The sequence below is a fragment of the Nuphar pumila genome, chromosome 6 (genome assembly GCF_984573655.1).
Source record: "Nuphar pumila chromosome 6, dmNupPumi1.hap1.1, whole genome shotgun sequence".
Lineage (NCBI taxonomy): Eukaryota > Viridiplantae > Streptophyta > Magnoliopsida > Nymphaeales > Nymphaeaceae > Nuphar > Nuphar pumila.
In genome coordinates, this window is record NC_143254.1 from 103,311,944 (window position 1) to 103,330,808 (window position 18,865).

An 18,865-nucleotide genomic window follows, 5' to 3' on the forward strand; every position below is an offset into this window, starting at 1 on the left:
CTTTTAAGTCCTATCATTTTTCACCAACAAAACAAAAATTCCCCTTCTAGTCGCATTTCACACTGGTTACAAAGACCAGGTGGGTAAAGGTGATTTTGAGTTGCTTGCAAAACTATGAACTTTGCATTTCCAATTACCATCTATGTATCAGTCCATGCTGCAAAAACAGGCATGTGAGTCATGGAGATGACAGGCCTAAGGTGAGCTGTTGGCGTCCAAGCACTCACAGGGCCTTGAAAAACCATGTTGTTGGGCATTGCAGACAGCGGCTTTGCGAAAAGCACAGGCATGCCGGATTTGTTGGGGCTTCCTTCTCTTGCACCCTCTGAGATGCTGCTGCTACTCATGCTAGTCACCATTGATGAAGCATGAGATAAGTTCACCATCAATTTGTTGGCCTCCTCTACCCTGAGTCGTCTGGTCCAGCAAGTGGGTACCGACTCCGATTGTGTCACCGAATGAGTATGGGGGGTAGCTGGTAACAGCATCAGGTTTCTGGTCGAGTTGATCAATTGCAACAGGAGCTTGATCTGTGGTTTGGCAAAGAACCATTTTCCAGTCATTGGAGCCGATGTTTTCTTCAGACAAATGAGCTCCTCCACTGCCACTCTCTATCATGTTTTGTTGATGATTTGCTGCTTCATCGCCATTTTCAAGATCTCTGTTTCGCTTGGCCATCTCTCCTGTCAACAGAGTGCTGCTAGCCATTATTCTCTCTACATCATATCTGGTTATGTCAAAGTTGGTCACAGCATTCATTCCTCGGAATTTGATTGCAGCAACGTCATATGCTTCTCCTGCTTCCTCCTGAGTACCTAAGAGCATCATACAATGCCATTTGTTAGTACAATTGCTAATCATGCATTAAAATGGTGACAAGAATGTAATTAAGAGCAGCCATGAAAAGAACAAGTTCCAAATCGTGATCGATTCTTTTTGTAAAACCTGCTGCAATTGCAAGGGGCCCTGCCTCAAATTACTCACAAATAGGAAGAATCTTAGGGTGACTGCATTGATCTCTGGATGAAGAGATCAATGTAGAATCTTAGGTTGCATTTTAATAGCAGACAGCGGAGAACGGAACAGCATGTCCTGTCCTGTCCTGTCGCATTCGAGGAAGGACCAGGACGCGCTGTCCTGCCCTGTCCAAACATCATAAAAAAAATGTTTTTTTTTGCGTGCCTAACTGTCCCTCCAACACTGTTCCGTAGGGAGCAGTGGACCAGCGGCACGCACCAAATCAGCATCTGCAAGTCCCGCGTTTGTGTGGGCAAGCTGACGCACATGGGGCCAGCACTCAGTGTGTCCTGCGGACGTGGATTCAAACGCCCCCTTAGTGTCATAAAAGAACAAATTTGAACAAGTTTTTTTTTCTGAACGTAACAATAAAATGCAGCAATTAAACTTATATAGGGAGGGAAGATTGTGAACTTTGTAAAACTATTCAGTTAGAGAAAGGCCAATGTAGAAAAGGCATAAAATAGACAAAGGATGATTATTGGTTCAGATTAGTATATATAATAAAGAAGCCTTGTGAATACAGAAAGGAAGAAACTTACTAAAGGTTCCAAGATAAAGGTCTTTGTTTCCAGCTACTCTACCAATCCTAGCTTGCCACCTCCCATGTTGATGATGCCTGGATTAAGACATGCAAAAACAAAACTAAAATTGGAAGGAAATAAGTTGATCAAGATGAAGATGATGGTGATGATGATGATGATGACAAAAATAAGGCTTACCTTGTTACACCTCTATACATAGATGCGCCTCTTGAAAACCCACTACTTTTCCTAAAATAGACAAAATATGAGAGGTGAATCCTCCTTTCAAGAATAACAACGCCCAGATAGGGTCAGTATTTGCATACCTCCTTAAGTGAGCAACATGCTCTTGTCTGCTCATGTTCTTCATCTCTTCAAGTTCTTCCTGGTAATTGCTCAACTGCCAAGAAAATAGCAAACTCAACAACAGAAAGAAAAGGTATAACAAATAAATTCTAATGCATAATCTTTTCTAAACTAAAACCAAGGACTTTAAGGTGACTGTCATGTACTGGAAAATTGATGTGAGTAGACGGCCCCCAATACTTGAGTGCTGCTAAGTCATAAGCCCTAGCTGCTTTCTCTTCCATATCATAGCCACCTGCAACACACAAATTAGGAACTTGAAAAATGGAAAAGAGACAAGATGGAGTCAAAGTGACTGGTTAATGAAGAAGGTGGTTACCTAGATAGACTGCAGTAGTGTTGTTTATATCATATTTCCATGAGAAAGAACATGACAAACACAAAAACAAAATAGTCAAACAGAGAGAACCAGCAAGTTTACAGGGTGGAAGAAACTTGAAAAAAAGAAGGCACAGTACTTCAGACAGTGACTCTAAATGGGAAAAATATTGACCAGACTAACCTTGTCTTCCTTTTCTGGTTTGCCCTTCCTTCTTACAGCTATTGTCCCATAGATGGGCTTCATATCTACCAGTCCATCTATGTCTGATAAACACAATCATGACAACAGCAACTAACCAAAATCAGTCAAAAACAAAAGAGTGCCCCACTAATTTATATATTTGCACATTGACGTGGGGTTTTGAGACTAACCTTGTAACCCCTCTATACTGAGATGTTCTCTGTCCAAAGGTGTCAATGGACTTCCTATGCACAGGCTGTTTCTGCACAACTTTTCCACCTCCCTTCTTCCTAACTTTCATAGCAACCGAATCAGCTCCAGCAGAAGAGACCTGCTGTGGTGCTGTAACACAGCTAGACTGTGAACTAGGGCTCATTGACAGACTCAAGGACTGCAAATCACCATAGCCCATAGCTCCAATAGTAGAAGACTCATCACGTATACTGTTCATCTTGCGTTCCAACTCACAAGAGTCATTTCTCACCCAATGCTTGAGAACAGAGGCACCATCATCATCTGCTATTGTAGGGAGAAGCAGGCAAGAGTCTGCAAAATGATTCCTTTTGGACTCATCACCTAATGATGAGTGGAAAGGCTCATGGTTTGTTATTGCAGAGCAAATTCCATCTTGTGGCAGTAGTTGGAAAGATGGGTGGTGCTGGATGTCAACATGTCTATATGGGTGAATAATGAGTGAGTGCCTAGTGTGCTCTGATGTTGGGCTTTGTTGATAATAGATACCATCTAGACTATGAACCATGGCCTCATTTTCATCCTCATATTGGGGAGTTCCCATGGATGCACCACCCAAGAAATCTTCCAGTTTAGGCGATGAAGCAGGTATTAGACCACCTGGCCATTTTTCAAGTAAGCAAAAGATAAGCAAGCGAGTTCTCTAAATCATATGGAGATAAGAACAGCAAGTGATAAGAGTGAACAGAAAACCTTGTATTTGTGATCTGTTGAGTGCTTCCATGATGCATAGGGAACCGTCAGATTTGAGTGGCATTGCTGTTAAGTGAGGCCAGAAACCCCGATTCTCTGCTTCAATGCTATAGCATACCCCAGAGTTGTCCAGCTGCCTGTTCAAATGGGAATCAAGGAAAAAAGGTGCTGAAGCAGCAGTAGCTGGCGCCTGCTCTTGATGATGGGCTGAGACTGTGGCCTCCATGTCAATATGAGGAGAGAGTGAAAAACCCAACCAGTTGTCCATTGATTTCATCTTATTTCCTTCCTATTCAATCATTAACTATATCATAAAGCATCACTCAGAGATTGGCATCTCCTCCTTTGTTTTTCATCCTTTATAATAAGCGTATTCTTCTCTGTGGTTCTAGACAGCACACTTCATGACCTCTTTCTCTCACCAACCTCTGTAAAAAGAAGGCACCGTTCCCTTTAAACTAAGCAAAAAGAATGAGTCATCATATCTTAAAGAATTCCATAGGGATCTGTGGCATGAGAAAGACTAGAATTAAACTTTTCCCTTTCTGCTTTTGGAAAAAAGAAAAGAGAAACCATCTGGTGATGAGTAATGACCCTGATCACACTCTGCAAAACACCTTCAAACAAGAAAAAAGAACCTCAACTGGGCCTGGTTATGTTGGTCACCCAATGTACAGCACCCATTACTAATAGCAGGGTTACCATGGAAGGAAACTTCCTTCTCCCACCCTCCATGCAATGCACAGGGTGCTCTTTTAGAGGCCATGGCAAATTGGCAATGGATGGATTGACAGGGATGACAACTGTCCAATAAGTCACCTCACAACGGTACAGTTTCTGTACCTTCTGCAACTTAAGGATCTAATTAAGATTATCATATTTTCCGCTCATATTCTGGCTGGATGTCATAATAAATAAATGAGCGAAATAAAAAAAAAAGAAAGAAGAAGAAGTTAATTGATGTGTGAATCTTAATATCGTGACAATTCTAACTCAAAAAAGTGGCACAAAGTTAATGAAAGGAGGGTCAGTGTGCAAATTGTCACCATTTTTGCCATTTTCCTTTTCATTTGGTGAGGGTTGCCTGGCTGTAGTCAAACGACTCCAAACCTGCTTGCAGACAAAAGTGGGGAAGTGGGTCTGCATCACCAACTTATAATATTCCAGGAATGATGGCCTATGGGGCCCAAATCCATAAACCCAATGGCTTTTGCCTCATTTTGTTTTTATACTATTATTTCTCTCTGTCCTTTTTCATGAGGAATGCATGTCATTATGCAAACTCTGCAGCAGCAGCTGCATGCTAGTTTCATTTCTTTTCTTTTTTTCCAAACTTTGAATGAGAGAATTCAACAAATCAGATTTCTTTTCCAGTAAGTGACCAATTAAAACCGCGTGTCGGGACTCAAATGGGACCGATACAAATCGGTTTTTTGATTGAATCATATGCAGACTCGGAACTTGAATTTAGAGCAAACCCAGTGAGCTCGGCTAAGATGGGGCCATCTTAAGTCTTACAGTCATTTCAAGGGCATGTTTTCTTGGGTCACTGGTAGAATAAGATATTACAACTGAGAATCCAAGAGCTAGAATTGTTGGTCACAAGGTATCAGCCCTTAATGGTTTGGCCAAGGATTTAGGTGAATCGGCGATCGATTCTCAAGTGAATCGTTTGTGAATTGGTTGAAAAATAATTCAAAACTATTTTCTGTTAATCAGAACATGACAATTGTTAAAATCATTAAAATAATATTACAAAATGAATTTTAAAGATTTGTTACATTTATTAAAAAATAGCCATTCAGGTTAATATCGTATCGATTTTCCGATTCAAGCCAATACTGACAACATTGTTCTAAAGTCCTTCGGCCCATTAGAAAAATCTTACTATTGCTTCGCCCTTGCGGCAAGGAGTCCACACTCTGGGCATCAAACATGTGGTATCTTTCAATTTAAATACCTTAAACCGACCCATCTAGCCAGGTGTATCACTTGTGGAACTCATTGGTTTGATTAAATGGTTTTATCAGCCCCAAGGGGTTTGACATAGCGGGATGGGGCCTAGGCCGACTGGCGGGTGGTGTAGGTTCAAATCCCATGAGCATCACCCCCTAGCAATCTGAAGTGTGATGACTTCTTCCGGCTAGGGGTAAAAACCCTAGGAGTTTTATGCTACCAGAACAGCGACTCGGTAAGTACGTCCAGCATAGCCAACTTGACTAGGTCTCTGAATCTGAAGTGGTTTCTCCAAGTAAAAAAAAAAAAAAAGGATCATGTGATCTCCCCTATTAATTCCTTTCCCTAAGTGATCACGCACGTCCAAAGGTTTCACTTTAAAAAAATGCAGTGACTTACAGGCCTCACATTTTTCTAAGAGAAAACAACTTCCTTGTGGGGCCTTATAGGATGGTTTTCATATGAAAATCCCATGTCCCACGAGAAAACTAGGGGATCATGTGCCTAGGGGTGTCAACGGGTTGGGTTAGTTCGGACCCAGATGGAATCAGACCTGATGCTGATTTTTTGGTGTGGTATCGGGTTTGGATCCGAGTCTAATCAAACCCACCATAAGAGACACCATACCCGGACCCAATAAGAACTACACGAATGAGGCCCAGATCATACCAGGTAAAATAATATTTTTTATTATTTTTACATTGAAATTTTGTGGGTCTTAATCGAAACTCGAGTCAGAGCTGGGTCTGGTATAAAATTTTGCAAACTATACCCACCTCCATGTATTAATCAGACTTTTGGATCTAGTCTCTGGTCTTCTTATTTATCATCATACCCCGACCCTGTAGGGTTTGGTTGGGATCCGTTCCTACCCTTGCATGTAATGGCAGTGGACCGGGGGACAACGGCCCCCGCCCCGCCTCGCCCCATTTGGACCGAGGATGAAGGTCATGAAACGGGGATGGAGGCGGGGATGAAGGTTAAAATATATCCCAGTGCAGGGATGGACTTACGCTTTCCCCCGCCCTGTCCTTATCTCAATCCCCGCCTTGCCCGCCCCGCCCCGCCCCATCCCATCCCCAATCCTTCAAGTGATGACTATAGATCAAGGGGAAACGGGCCGCGCCTCACCCCCGTTTGAACCGGGGATGAAGGATATGAAACGGGGGTGGAGGTTAAAATCCATTCCCGGGGGGATGGAGGTTCGGATTTTAAAATGGGGCGGAGGTGGAGACCTTGTCCCCTGCCCCGGTCCACTGCCATCCCTACCTGCATATGGGTCAACAATTTTCCTGTGTGCCGTGTTTTGTTTTACATCCCATGGAAAAACAATAATGTCCTTATTAAAATGCTAAGCTTTGTCAGGAAACAAAAGTTCTGTAACGATAACATCAGATTTGGATGCATTTTAATAAAGTATAAGAATGACTTAAAAAGACAAGATTATGCGGACGTACCACATATCGACTTAGAGACTCAACTAATTAACTGACACTAGCTATTAAACGCTAAAACCATGGAATTTTTTATAATGCGATGAATAGATATGAGCCCAATTTTAATGCATGTTTATGTATCACAGAAAGCCTGTGCTTTATGCAAACAATCACGGCATCTATACTCTCTCTCTCTCTCTATATATATATATATATATATATATATATATATATATATATATATATATATATATATATATATATATAATGATCTGGTTATGCCCATTTTCTTGTTTTCCTCCTTTAAAATCGCATGTTTTTGGTATTTTTCTCGGATCTAACACTATAGATGTGAATTTATAGGATTTGTTTAGTGGGAACCAACTTTTGGATCACTGGAATATGACTTGTATACAAATTTTTATGATAATCCAAAATCGATAGCTATAAAAATATTTGGCTATAAAGTATCAGTTTTTCTCAGCTCATAAACTAACTAGGTTTGGACCCTTTTTTTCCCTTTTTCATTTGCATCAGGGGTGTCAACGGGTGAGGTTTACCCATGCTCGGAGCCTAACATTATAGGGTCAGGGTATGGTGATAATTAGGAAGACCCGATTAAGACCTGAGTCCGGTCTCAAAGGTCCGAGTAATACATGGATCCGGGTATAGCTTGTGAAATTGTATACCAGACCTGGGCCTGATCCGAGTTTTGATTAAGACCCATAATTTTTCAATGTAAAAATGGTAAAGAATATTATTTTACCAAGTATGACCCGGGTCTGGTTCATGTGGTTCTTATCGAGTTTGTGTATGGTTTCTCTTATGGTGGGTCCAATTAGACTGGGGTCACCAAAAAATCAGGGTCAGGGTCAAGTCTGGTTTCACAAGAGACCCAACTAAACCCGATACGTTGACACCCCCAATTTGCATACATCTGCATGCTTTTAGCTGAGTTGGTGGTTCATAGAAAAAGATTTTCTAGTAAGGATGATTTGGTTTCATCATTAAAATTAAAATAATAATAATAAAAATATAATAAAGCTTTAAGACTAGTTGGGCAATGACCCGGTGGGAGTATGCCTTGTCCCTCTCTTTTCTTTTTTTTAAGGCAAGCTAGGCAGACCCTTAACAGTTATAAAATATTAAATAATATTAGTGAGATTCAAACTTGCAACCTCCCATTACAAGGTGACGTACACTGGCTGTTCCTACCAGACAAGTGGAGCCCAGTTGGTAGCCCTGACCCTCTTTTGATTACTCTAATCATGACCATTTGATTCTCTATGCAATTGGAGTGTTCTATCACCCATGGTTAAAAACCAAAGGCTACCAATCTACCCCTTTAGTTTTCACCCAATCTTTTTCTCCCTACTGGTCTTCTTAGGGACCCTCTTTGATTTCTTGCCCTTTTTCCTTTTTGACCCTGCACTTCCACTCCAACCTCATATAACAACAATTAACTTTTTTTTTTATGATGTTTGGGGGTAATTGCTTACCTCTTCTAAATAAAATTTTCATTTTATTAAAGAAAAATACATAAAACCAATGGGGGTTCCACTTGTCTGGCAGGAGCAGTTAGTGCAGGTCACCTTGTGTTGGGACTTTGGGAGTTCAAACCCCAAATGATATGATTGTATAACTGGTAAGGAGCTGCCTAATCTCAGCTTTTTCTGTCAAAAAAGAAAAAGAAACAAATAAATAAAGCAAAATTTAACAATTTTCTTTTCACGAAGTACGGCAAAACCACCCCAGAGTCATAGACCCTGGTGGGGTAAACCCTGGTGGGGTAAACCCTGGTGGGGTAAACCCCGGTACAACCGTCGACCCCAACATTTAGCTGCGTTTTTTTTTAATGACTAATAACTCCAGTTTCAAACAATGTAACAAACCTTTGGTATCAGCATTTTCTCGGCCAGGGTTGATTTGCAATGCAGTAAAAATGTAGTTGTTGAGGAAATTATCTAAAAAAACATAGACATATATTAAATTTCAAAATAAAGAGAATATGTAAACATATTAAGAAGAGCAAAAAAGTTACAAGCAACAAATAACGCAACAAAATAACTGAGATTTTTTATGATAATATCTAAAATGATAAAGAGTAACTTATCTTGCAGCTTTAGTGCCAATGTTAGTTCATACTTAAAATCAACAAATATAAGTGTCATATAGATGTACTAGTAACTAGAGAGTAGCATGCTTTCGTGCCTATCAAAAAAAAAAGTAGAATGCTTTCCTGTGGAGATTGTACAGATTTAGAGGGTTTCTATATTAGTGAGATCATGTTGTAGGCATGACCCATGCATTGTGAGATCAAACGACATGGGACTACAGTTTTTTATTGTGGATTTTTGCTAGGACTGAAAGTGTTTGTGGCAGGAGGATATGTGAGACAGCGAAAAGGAAATTTCATATAAAAAATAAGGGTGTCAACGGGCCTGATTTACTCGGACCCGACCCGAAAAAAACTGTAACACCAAAAATTTTAATTTGCAAAATTTAGAAAATTTTGTAGTCAATCTTTTTTCAGAGTTAAAATGTAGTTTAGCTGAATAGTAGTTTGAAAAGACTAAGTTAGAGAACCCTAGGCAGGTTACAGGCGAAATCTCTAGCAAATGGACACAACCATTCAAAATCATGAAGATTCAAACCAATAATTTAGATAGAAATAATTTTGTATAAAAGTCCATATACAAAATGCCAAAATGTGCTCAAGGATTAATAACAGAGAATGAATTCTTGATATCATCATCGCCTAAAGCATCAGTCTACGTGTCACCAGAATCCCATAAAAAGGGTCACACTCATGAAAGCCTTGTAGGTACAATGATGTTACGCAATTGTAGAGAACTAATACAAGTATTAATTATGGTTCAAAATAGTGTATTGCATGCAACCAAACGATTTGCAAATTTGTATAAGTAGGGTATTGTTTATATTTCGAATAAGCAGTATGTGTATTATGTCTTTGCTTTGATATTTACCTATCTATGGGTACTCAAAGGATAAAATCATAGAAACAACTCAGATAATTCAGGAGTTATTATTTTGGGTAAATTGATAACTTTAATGAATAGTTGAGTATGATCCAAAAGAGACAATATAGCAACTGAGAGAGAACTCTATAAAGGCTGAAATAAACGAGGATACATCCTAACTTTTACAGAAGTTGTGAGATTTATCACCTAGGATAATAATTGGTACTCATGTCTCCTAACTCAGATGGCTGAGAACACCGAGTTATTGTCACTTATAGAGCATAATTGTTGACAACTTGTCCATCATAGTTTGTACCTCATATCCTCTCTAGATAGGTATTATTGGTGAATGAGTTATTGGATCATCAATTATTAAAGGAGTTTTATCATTTTTGGTATATGTCTTGCTCGGGTAGGCATCATCTACCCATTCTGGGTAGGGTCCCAAGTTTGTTATCCATTGTAACTCATTTATCATGTTCTTGTCTTCAAATCGATAGAGCATCTTGCCTGTGTAGGCGATCCTTGAATTTGCATGTGATTTTTTCAAAGGATGGTTTGTTGTTACACTATGAGGTTTGCCATAAACCTTGACTCATTCATTAGTATACGGGCATCTCTCGCATATCTTATAGTACAGAGTGACGATAAACAATTCAGTTTTCTAAAAAGATTAATGTTTTGGTTTCGAAAACCAAAGTGGATAATCTAAGAGATTATCGTTTATCAAAATGATATCCCGATCCTCAAGTCGAGGTAGATCTAGGTTATTTTCATTTGCATATTGGGAAACTTGATGTACGTGCGACTGGGGCCGACATAATAGAAGTTTCCCATTTTGCTCATTTCAAAAAAAAGATTTAGTTCTGTATTTTTTGAAACGTATCAAACTTATTCCTTTTTAACAATCTTTTATTGTTCGAACAACACAAATTTAGTTTTGTGACATTCTATAATTGAGAATGTCTGATGCAAGCGAGCATAAAATATCACACGCATACATTTTGAAAAGAGCTTAAAACACACATACACACATTAAAGTGTATACTTAAGTAAATCACACATAATTTAATAAAACAAGTGTATGCAAATTTATATACATAAATAAATGCATGCATAACTCAAAGAAATCAAGAGTACGCAAAACTGCCTTCTGAAATAAATCATATATATATGTATATATATATATATGTATGTATTTATATATACACAAATAACAAAGTTGTGTTCACATAAATGTTATAGTAAACAAATGTGCATGTAATTTAACTAAAGCAAATATACGCAAATCTATGTATGTAAATAAATGCATGAGTAACTTTAAAGAAAGCATGAGTATGTGAAATTGCGTACAGAAATAAATTATGAATATATATATATATATATATATATATATATCAAAGTTACATTCACATAAATGCCATCATAAATAAATACACATGTAATTTAAATAAAGCAGTAATACGTAAAACTATGTACTTGAATAAATTGTACATACATATATATATTATAATTGTACAACGATGATCATTGTGGCTATTTCCTACCTCAAAATAGGAGCGACCTTTTAACGAATTTGTGCATAACAGATAGCTTGCTCATATCTCAGTATTCATGTCGAAGGTACGAGAACTCATGGATGCAAAAGTTTGAAGCACTCAACTTGTTTTTGCAAAATTGTGGTAAGAGAAAAGGTTAAAAAAGTATTTTTAGTAGAGATCGCAACTATGGTAGCACCAGTGTCGAACTTGAGCTCATTTCTGATTGGCAGAACTGAGTCGGGCTTAGTTGGGTTGAGCCGAGCTGGGCTCAACTTTGGTTAAACTGAGTCGGCTCTATTCCAAAGTGAACCAAGCGGGCTCGATCAAGGCTCAAACTTAGTGAGTCTCAATTCAAGCTTAGTAATAGGGCTCGACTAAGGCGATTTAACCCTAATCGGGGTTGGCTCAGTCTTAGCTAGGCTAAGCTTAGTTGAACTGAACCGACAATGTGAAACACATACGAGAAGAGCTCAACTCAGCTTGGCTCGAGCTCGAGCTGAGCTCCAAACTAAGAGAGAGTGGGGGAAATCTTAACCGAGCCAGACTCAGATTCATCTAACCAAGTCGAGCTCAGTTTTATCTAACCGAGCTGTGACTCGATTAGGAGCGACGCTCAAGTTGGGGCTCAATTTTGATGGATCGAGCCAGGCTCAATTTCGAGAAAACTGAGTCAAGCTCGGTTGGGTCAGCTCGAGGAGCAACGAGCACAACAACAATAGTGGTGATGCTATCACTGCCACTGGGGGCTCATCGAAAAAAGGAACCCAGGGGAAAAAGGGAAGAAACAGTGAGAGAAGGTGGCGGATGCACCCAAACTCAGGTGGCCTCTGGCCAACCCTTCCGACTAGACCATGGCAGCAACTGTAATGTCCCAAATATTTAACTCAAAAATTTGGAAATAAATTTTTTTTTAAAACCAAAGCAGAAATGTTTTATTAATTTCCCAGTCAATTAATTTGGGCGAGTTACAAGTGATAGCATAAACTCAATAACATTAGGCAGATTAAAATCTTGCCTTGGAATCTTACAAGTCATAAATTACAAACTTAATGAATTTCTTAAAGTCAGAGTTCCTGAGGACATCCACAGAAGATACAGTCTCATGGCACTGTCCGTAGCGATGACCATAATTGCTCATCTTCATCTGTTTTCTGAAAAATATTAAATCAGAAGGGGTCAGACTACCCTGTCTAAGTAAGAAGCATAATATCTATATGAATATGCTCAGTGTCATGTGTACAAGTATACGTGCAACACATTGATATAAGAAATGCCAAATATTCAAATAAATTTAGGAGGTACAATTCACTCAATATAAGCATTTCATGATTTATTACATAAAGAAAAGTATCAATGAACGACACATCATATGAATGAATAATATTTAGGTCATCACATTTTGAATATAAAGGAAAACATTGCTAAGCTATGCATGAGATGAGTGAAACACAAACATACCATAACAAATGTAACATCAAGCATTGTTTGTATACTTGAAGACTTTCAAAAGTGTACTGACTTTATGTTTCTCTTGTTAATTACCTTGTGGGTACGCAAAGGCATTCGACATCGTAGCAAACTGAGACCACGCGGGGGTTTGTTATGCCTTTTTCAATTAATACCCTGTATGACTGCCATACGGAGGTCCAAAGGGGATAGTTTGCGAACGAGAGAGTATTCCCAATGGCTAGAATTAGAATTAAGATGCACCATGTAACTTCTGTAGAAGACTTAGATCTACCACCTTGGACGTACTGGTAGTCTTGGCCCCCTAACTCTGAGGATTGGGGACCGGGTGAGACGCCTCGCTCTCATAAAAAAAAATTGTCCCACGGATTTTGTACCATCTACCCTCTCCAAGGTAGACCATGGGTCTGGTAACATACATCATCTTTCAAGTGTACCCAGAACCTTGGGAAACTGGTAACATATACTGTTGTCAGGTTTACCCAGAATCTCTGAAAACCAGTAGCATATATCTTCATTCAGGTATACCCAGAATCAAGTATTTAAGTTATATGTGCATATATTATATTATGCTTATTTATCTAAGTGAGAGTCATTGCACCATAAGGAATTTTCAAAATCCCAACCCACACTCGGGGTGTTCACATTGCATGCACATACCAAATCAATGCCCAATAGGCACCAACAATATTTTCTTGAAATTTTTAGCTCAACTCTGAGTCGAGTACTTATACGTGCAGTATTTAAAATTTCATTTTTGAGCTAGGGTGTACATTTCATACCCCACTGACCATGCACTCATAAGGCATGTCTTTAAGTACAACTTTTCATAAGTGCTCGTATGTCACTACAATAGTCTCACAGAACTGTAGGCTCGTATATGAGTTGATCGCCTATGCATATATACTCATAACAACAACACACATAAAACAACAAGTATATCCACATGGTGCTAGTAGAATATTGCAATTTATATATCATGTTGCACCTAAACTTTAATTTTGGTGCCCGATTCATTGCGCGAGATTTTAGTCTTCCCACGCAAAAGGATATTCACTTGTGTATCATATCATGAATGCATCTATCATGTTGTGCTCGCTCATTAGTATTGGTTATTTGTTTTCCATGAATACTTACATTCAACATCAAGTACATACAACAATCTCATTATGCACATCATTATAGCATAGTATAATGTATTACATACCCAAGTTGCTATGCAATCTATAGCATTAACGTGCACACATCATTTCATGCAATTACAGTTAACTTTCATATACCATCAGGTTATGCATACCATTAACATGTCAATAACAATCATGTTGCATGTAACATTATCAAACATAAGTCAATAAACATGTCATCATGTGCATCTACGCAAAATAGTTTATGCCATAATACTAAAGTTGTCAAATTTAAAGAAGGTTTTAAACAAGATTCATGACCTGCAGGCAATTTTAATGGCATGACAAAACCGACCTCATTTGTTCAATATGACCCAAGAAGCTGCACAGTCTAGGTTCCCTATTTAACTTACCAAGGTCAATGTTATAACTATATACAAGCATGTATAATATAAATACATGTGTGCAAATTTCCTTTAAAAGTCATACATGGTACAAGCCAAACAAGTCAACCAACACGCTAAGGTCGTGTATCCACTTGTTGACCAGTCGATGGCCTGCTGCCATGAGTAGCAACAGTGCCTAGCAGGGAGTTGGGCATCCCACAGTAACTGGGGCACCCTATGTGCCCAGCTCGGGATTGGCGAAGCCCCAGCTAGGCCGATGTAGTTTAACCCACCAAGTATAGACTTGACAAACATAAGTTTAGTGCTCACTAGGAACCGATAGACAAGCATTTGCATATTCATATGCACATGACACAACTAATTAGAGTCACATGGATACATATTCATTCGCATACACAGAAATTAACCAGATTCGTATGAATATGTCAACCTTTGCATGAGAATAGCTGCACATGAAAATTTTAATGGAACCAGATTCACATAGTTATTCACATGCATTTACCGATTCACAAGCCCACACAAATATGTTGTTTCACGATCCTAACGACATGAATTTTCTACTATGTAATTAAGTCAAAAGGAACATAACATTGTATGATTTGCTCTACTAGGGTAATCAGACTTTTGCAAGCTTGAGATTATGCACATATATATAAAAAAATAGCCCAATACTTACACAGCTGCATAGGTTTATGATCCGATGATAGCATTTCAATATTCATATAGATCTAACATGCATAACATAAGATCTTGACATTGCATATGCCAACATGATTACGTGATAACATAATTTGTATACATCAAGGATGTTCATATATATCTTAACAAATGGTCAAAATGGTTAATCTCTTATGGTAAAAGTGTGTCTACATGTAACTGTCAAGAGAACTAGCACAATTTGTTTATTTTCTCACATAACTCATGTTGTTCATAATTGCAACCTCAGTCATGTACTATAGAAAATTTCCAGCACCCACTAATTAACAATTTAAAGTCCAATATAACATGATGGTTCAAATAAACTTTCCAAGCATTTACTATAGAGAGGAACCAACAACCTGCAATATCCTTTTTTTTTTAAAGGTATTGATTAAAATCGAATGCACACAAGAACAATTACGTATGAACAAGAACGATTAGGAATCACATCTAGATTGAAATCGATACCCATGAAAACCGATATTAGTTAACACATTCAGATCTTGAATCGGGCTGATACAAAACCTTGGTACCTATAGTGATCAGTTGGGCCAATCAAAATCTCAGCTTAACTAAAATTATAATTTGACGCAAATAATGTTGGTCAAGCTTTTCACAAAATATTCAAACTGCTCGTATAACCTAACCAGTAAGGTATATACAACATATACAGATGCAAATGATCCATCTATTATCCATTCATGTATCGGTTGACCCCTTTAGATCTGGAGTCATAATCAACTAAAGATAAATACACAACTTCAGAGGTATGTAAATATACTTAAACCAGCATATCTCAGATGTATATGTAATATGAACAAACTATTAAAATTACAACTCTCATCATCAAGTCTTTCACTTGGATCAAACACATGTAGACGTAGCATGGGTTTTTTATCCTTCATTAATGCCATCAACTATCACCTATGGGAGTGGGTCGACGCACATGTAGAGATGCATCAAGCATGGTCCTACATGCTGGTCAGTCATCTACATTCTAAGGTTCAAGAACACTAATATACCAATATTGACAAATTTTAAAAAGAATTATGTATGGGTCAGTAGACCCGTGTACCCCCTTACGAAGATACTTGAGGAAAACCTACGTTAGCCATGGCCATTTCACACAGCTAAATGTATGCATTTTAATACATACATTCGAAGGGTGTTGCATCATACATGTGCTACATGGCACTTAACACATGCATATAGGTACAATACCCCTTACCTTGTTGAAGACCGAAGAAGTCTACGAGAGTGTTTCCCCTTGCTCCGCACGTCTCCTTGCTGGTTCTTATCAGAAGTGAGAGGAGAAATGGTGGAGAATGGGTTGGAGTTGGAAAAATGTGAAGGGAGGAAGATGAAAGCCCTAAAGTTCGTTTTTTGTAAAGTTTCTTCTCCTTCCATTTCTTTTTTTTTTCTTGAAATTGTCCTTCCCATTCAATGCCCCTTGTGATACCCCCCTTCCTTTTCAAAGTTCATGGGAATGGAGGCCTTCCCAAAGAAAAACGGTTGAGTTTCCCCTTTGGGAAATTCGCCCAGCCCCTCTTACCTTGAAAACGTGTTTTCCTATTAAAGCCACTTTAATGAGGCGTTACAAATAAAAAAAATGAATTGGAATTCTTTTTTCAAAAAGAATCCGGTGCACAAAGGGAATTGAACCAGAGTCCTTCTCTTTAAGGGGCAATGAACCTTACTAGTGCACTACTTTCTATTTCGTTGCAATTCATATCTTACTTAATTTACTTATGTCTTTATAGACGTTAGGCATTTTTGACAAAAAACCACGTCCTCTTGCTAAAATCCGTATATGTACTCAATGAGATTTGAACTCAGGTTGTCTCATAACTAGGCAATATCTCTTGCCATAACTCCACTTCACCTCTTGTTACATTATTGGTCTTTGTTAATTCATTTATATACGAATCGGTTTTCGATGAATCTCAAATACGAGTTGGATAAAAATTATACATTAGATCTTTTGAACCTTCTAATTAGATTTTTGGATCTTGATTGAGATTCGACCATATTTGGATCTATTAAGATCCAATTGAATTATAATTAGGTTTTAGATCTATCCAAAATCTGAATTCATTCGTCGTATCCGAATCCAAATATTGAATCCATTTGATCTTGTTTGGATTCAAGATCCATTTGGATCAAATCCATATCAGATTACCATATTTATTTTGAAGAATGTTAACATCTATTTACTTTGATAATTATCAAAATTTTGCAGGTTTTACAAAAACAGCAGTGTTGTTGCTGCTGGTTTCCACAGGAAACCTGACTGGGTAGGAGAGGTGGGGAAGGGTGGTGGAGGCCAACCCCTCCAACTAGCTGCGATAGCAGCAACAACCGCTGTTATCATCGGCTCCCAAGGAGGTTAAAGAAAATGATGAATAAGAAGAATAAGAAGTGGGGTTACCTGGGATGGTTGGGGGCTCCACCAAGACACTGAAGAGAAGGATGACGCAAGGAGAGGGAGACTGAGAGAGGAGATTGAAGAAGAGGGAGAAATAGTGGGGGGTCATTTTTTTTTAACCGATTGAGAGAGGAAGGGGATTTTATAACCCCCTCTCAATGGCGATGGGTGACTTTGGGTTTGGGTTGGATTTGGTTGGATCCAATCCCAAACCCAAAACACTTTAAAGCGTGTTTGGAGGGGGGTTGTTGGATTGAGTTCGGTCTATTCATACCCAACTTAATCCACTACCTAATACCTATATATACATATATATATATATATATATCCAACTCAATCGACTACTTAATATGTATATATATAATATACATAGCAACCGAGAAGCTTATTGGGAGAAGTCGTCAAGCTGGCTGCCTCTTCCACTTGGAGTTTTTTTATCATCCACCTACTAGTGCTCGTGTTGCTGTGGATATAGGGCCACCCTTTTCAGCATCTCCGTTGTGGCATTAGTGTGCATTTGGTACATATATATTTTTGTCTCTCGTCTTCGTCATCTTGCAAAGTTAGGGTGTTTAGGTGTTTTTTGTTTTCAATCCTCTGACTCGTTTGATGTGTCTTCATGTATGAGTTGCAAGTTGGCAAAATACTTGGCCCTCCCATTTTCGAAAGTCACTTCGGTTCACCAGTTCAAGCTTAACCCCTCGCGGGACCTACAGGTCAGACCGGGGTAGAGTTTTTTTTCTTTATGTGTGGGACGATGCCGGGGAGAGAAGGGAATGCGTCGAGGTGACAAACAACAACACAACCATGTTTTTCTTCTCTCTGTGAGATAAGCCCTTTGCATTGGATCGGGGGAGAACATCGAGTCAGGTGCGGTGCATTTTGAGTCTTTCCTTTGCCAGAAAGAGTAGAAAGCGAGGGTTGGGTCCATTTGGACCCAACTCAATCCACTAATATATATATATATAATATTATATATATATAATATTATATATTTCTAAAATGATTGTATTATGTTTTGGATTCGGTTGGGTCCATCTGAATCCAACTCAATCCATTATGTATATGTAATATATACATTTATATGTATATATAATATATATTGTGTGGTTTTGGATTTGGATCTTAAATCCAAATTCAATCCAAACCGGATTCTCAATTCTGAATCCAAGACATATGGATTTGGATTGAGATTGGATTGGGTCCATTTTGGATCCAAATCTCAACTTCAATGAGTTTAAAACATTACAATATTTAGATCTTATAGGGTTGGGTCCGAATGGATCCATTCCAATCGCTATGTTATTTAAAATAACTCACCTTGGGTCTTATTTGGATATTGGATTCAAATTGATATTCTTTCATAAATATCTTATGTATATATATATATATATATACATTAGTTTAATTTGTTTTAAAGTTGGTTTCTTTATTTGGATCCAATTCTAGACCTATTTTGAACAAACAATTTGGAT

General features: G+C 38.3%; 1 protein-coding gene across 1 annotated transcript; it reads right to left on the reverse strand.

Annotated features, from left to right (window-relative positions):
* Nucleotides 1-348: 348 nt before the first annotated feature.
* Nucleotides 349-3,580, reverse strand: LOC149835482 (AP2-like ethylene-responsive transcription factor ANT). The gene is made up of 8 exons (XM_090009595.1): nucleotides 3,355-3,580; nucleotides 2,601-3,261; nucleotides 2,410-2,492; nucleotides 2,227-2,235; nucleotides 2,054-2,142; nucleotides 1,868-1,941; nucleotides 1,560-1,636; nucleotides 349-815 (listed from the first exon to the last, which is right to left on the reverse strand). The coding sequence occupies exons 1-8, from the start codon at nucleotides 3,578-3,580 to the stop codon at nucleotides 349-351; spliced, it is 1,686 nt and encodes a 561-aa protein (XP_089865721.1).
* Nucleotides 3,581-18,865: the final 15,285 nt, after the last annotated feature.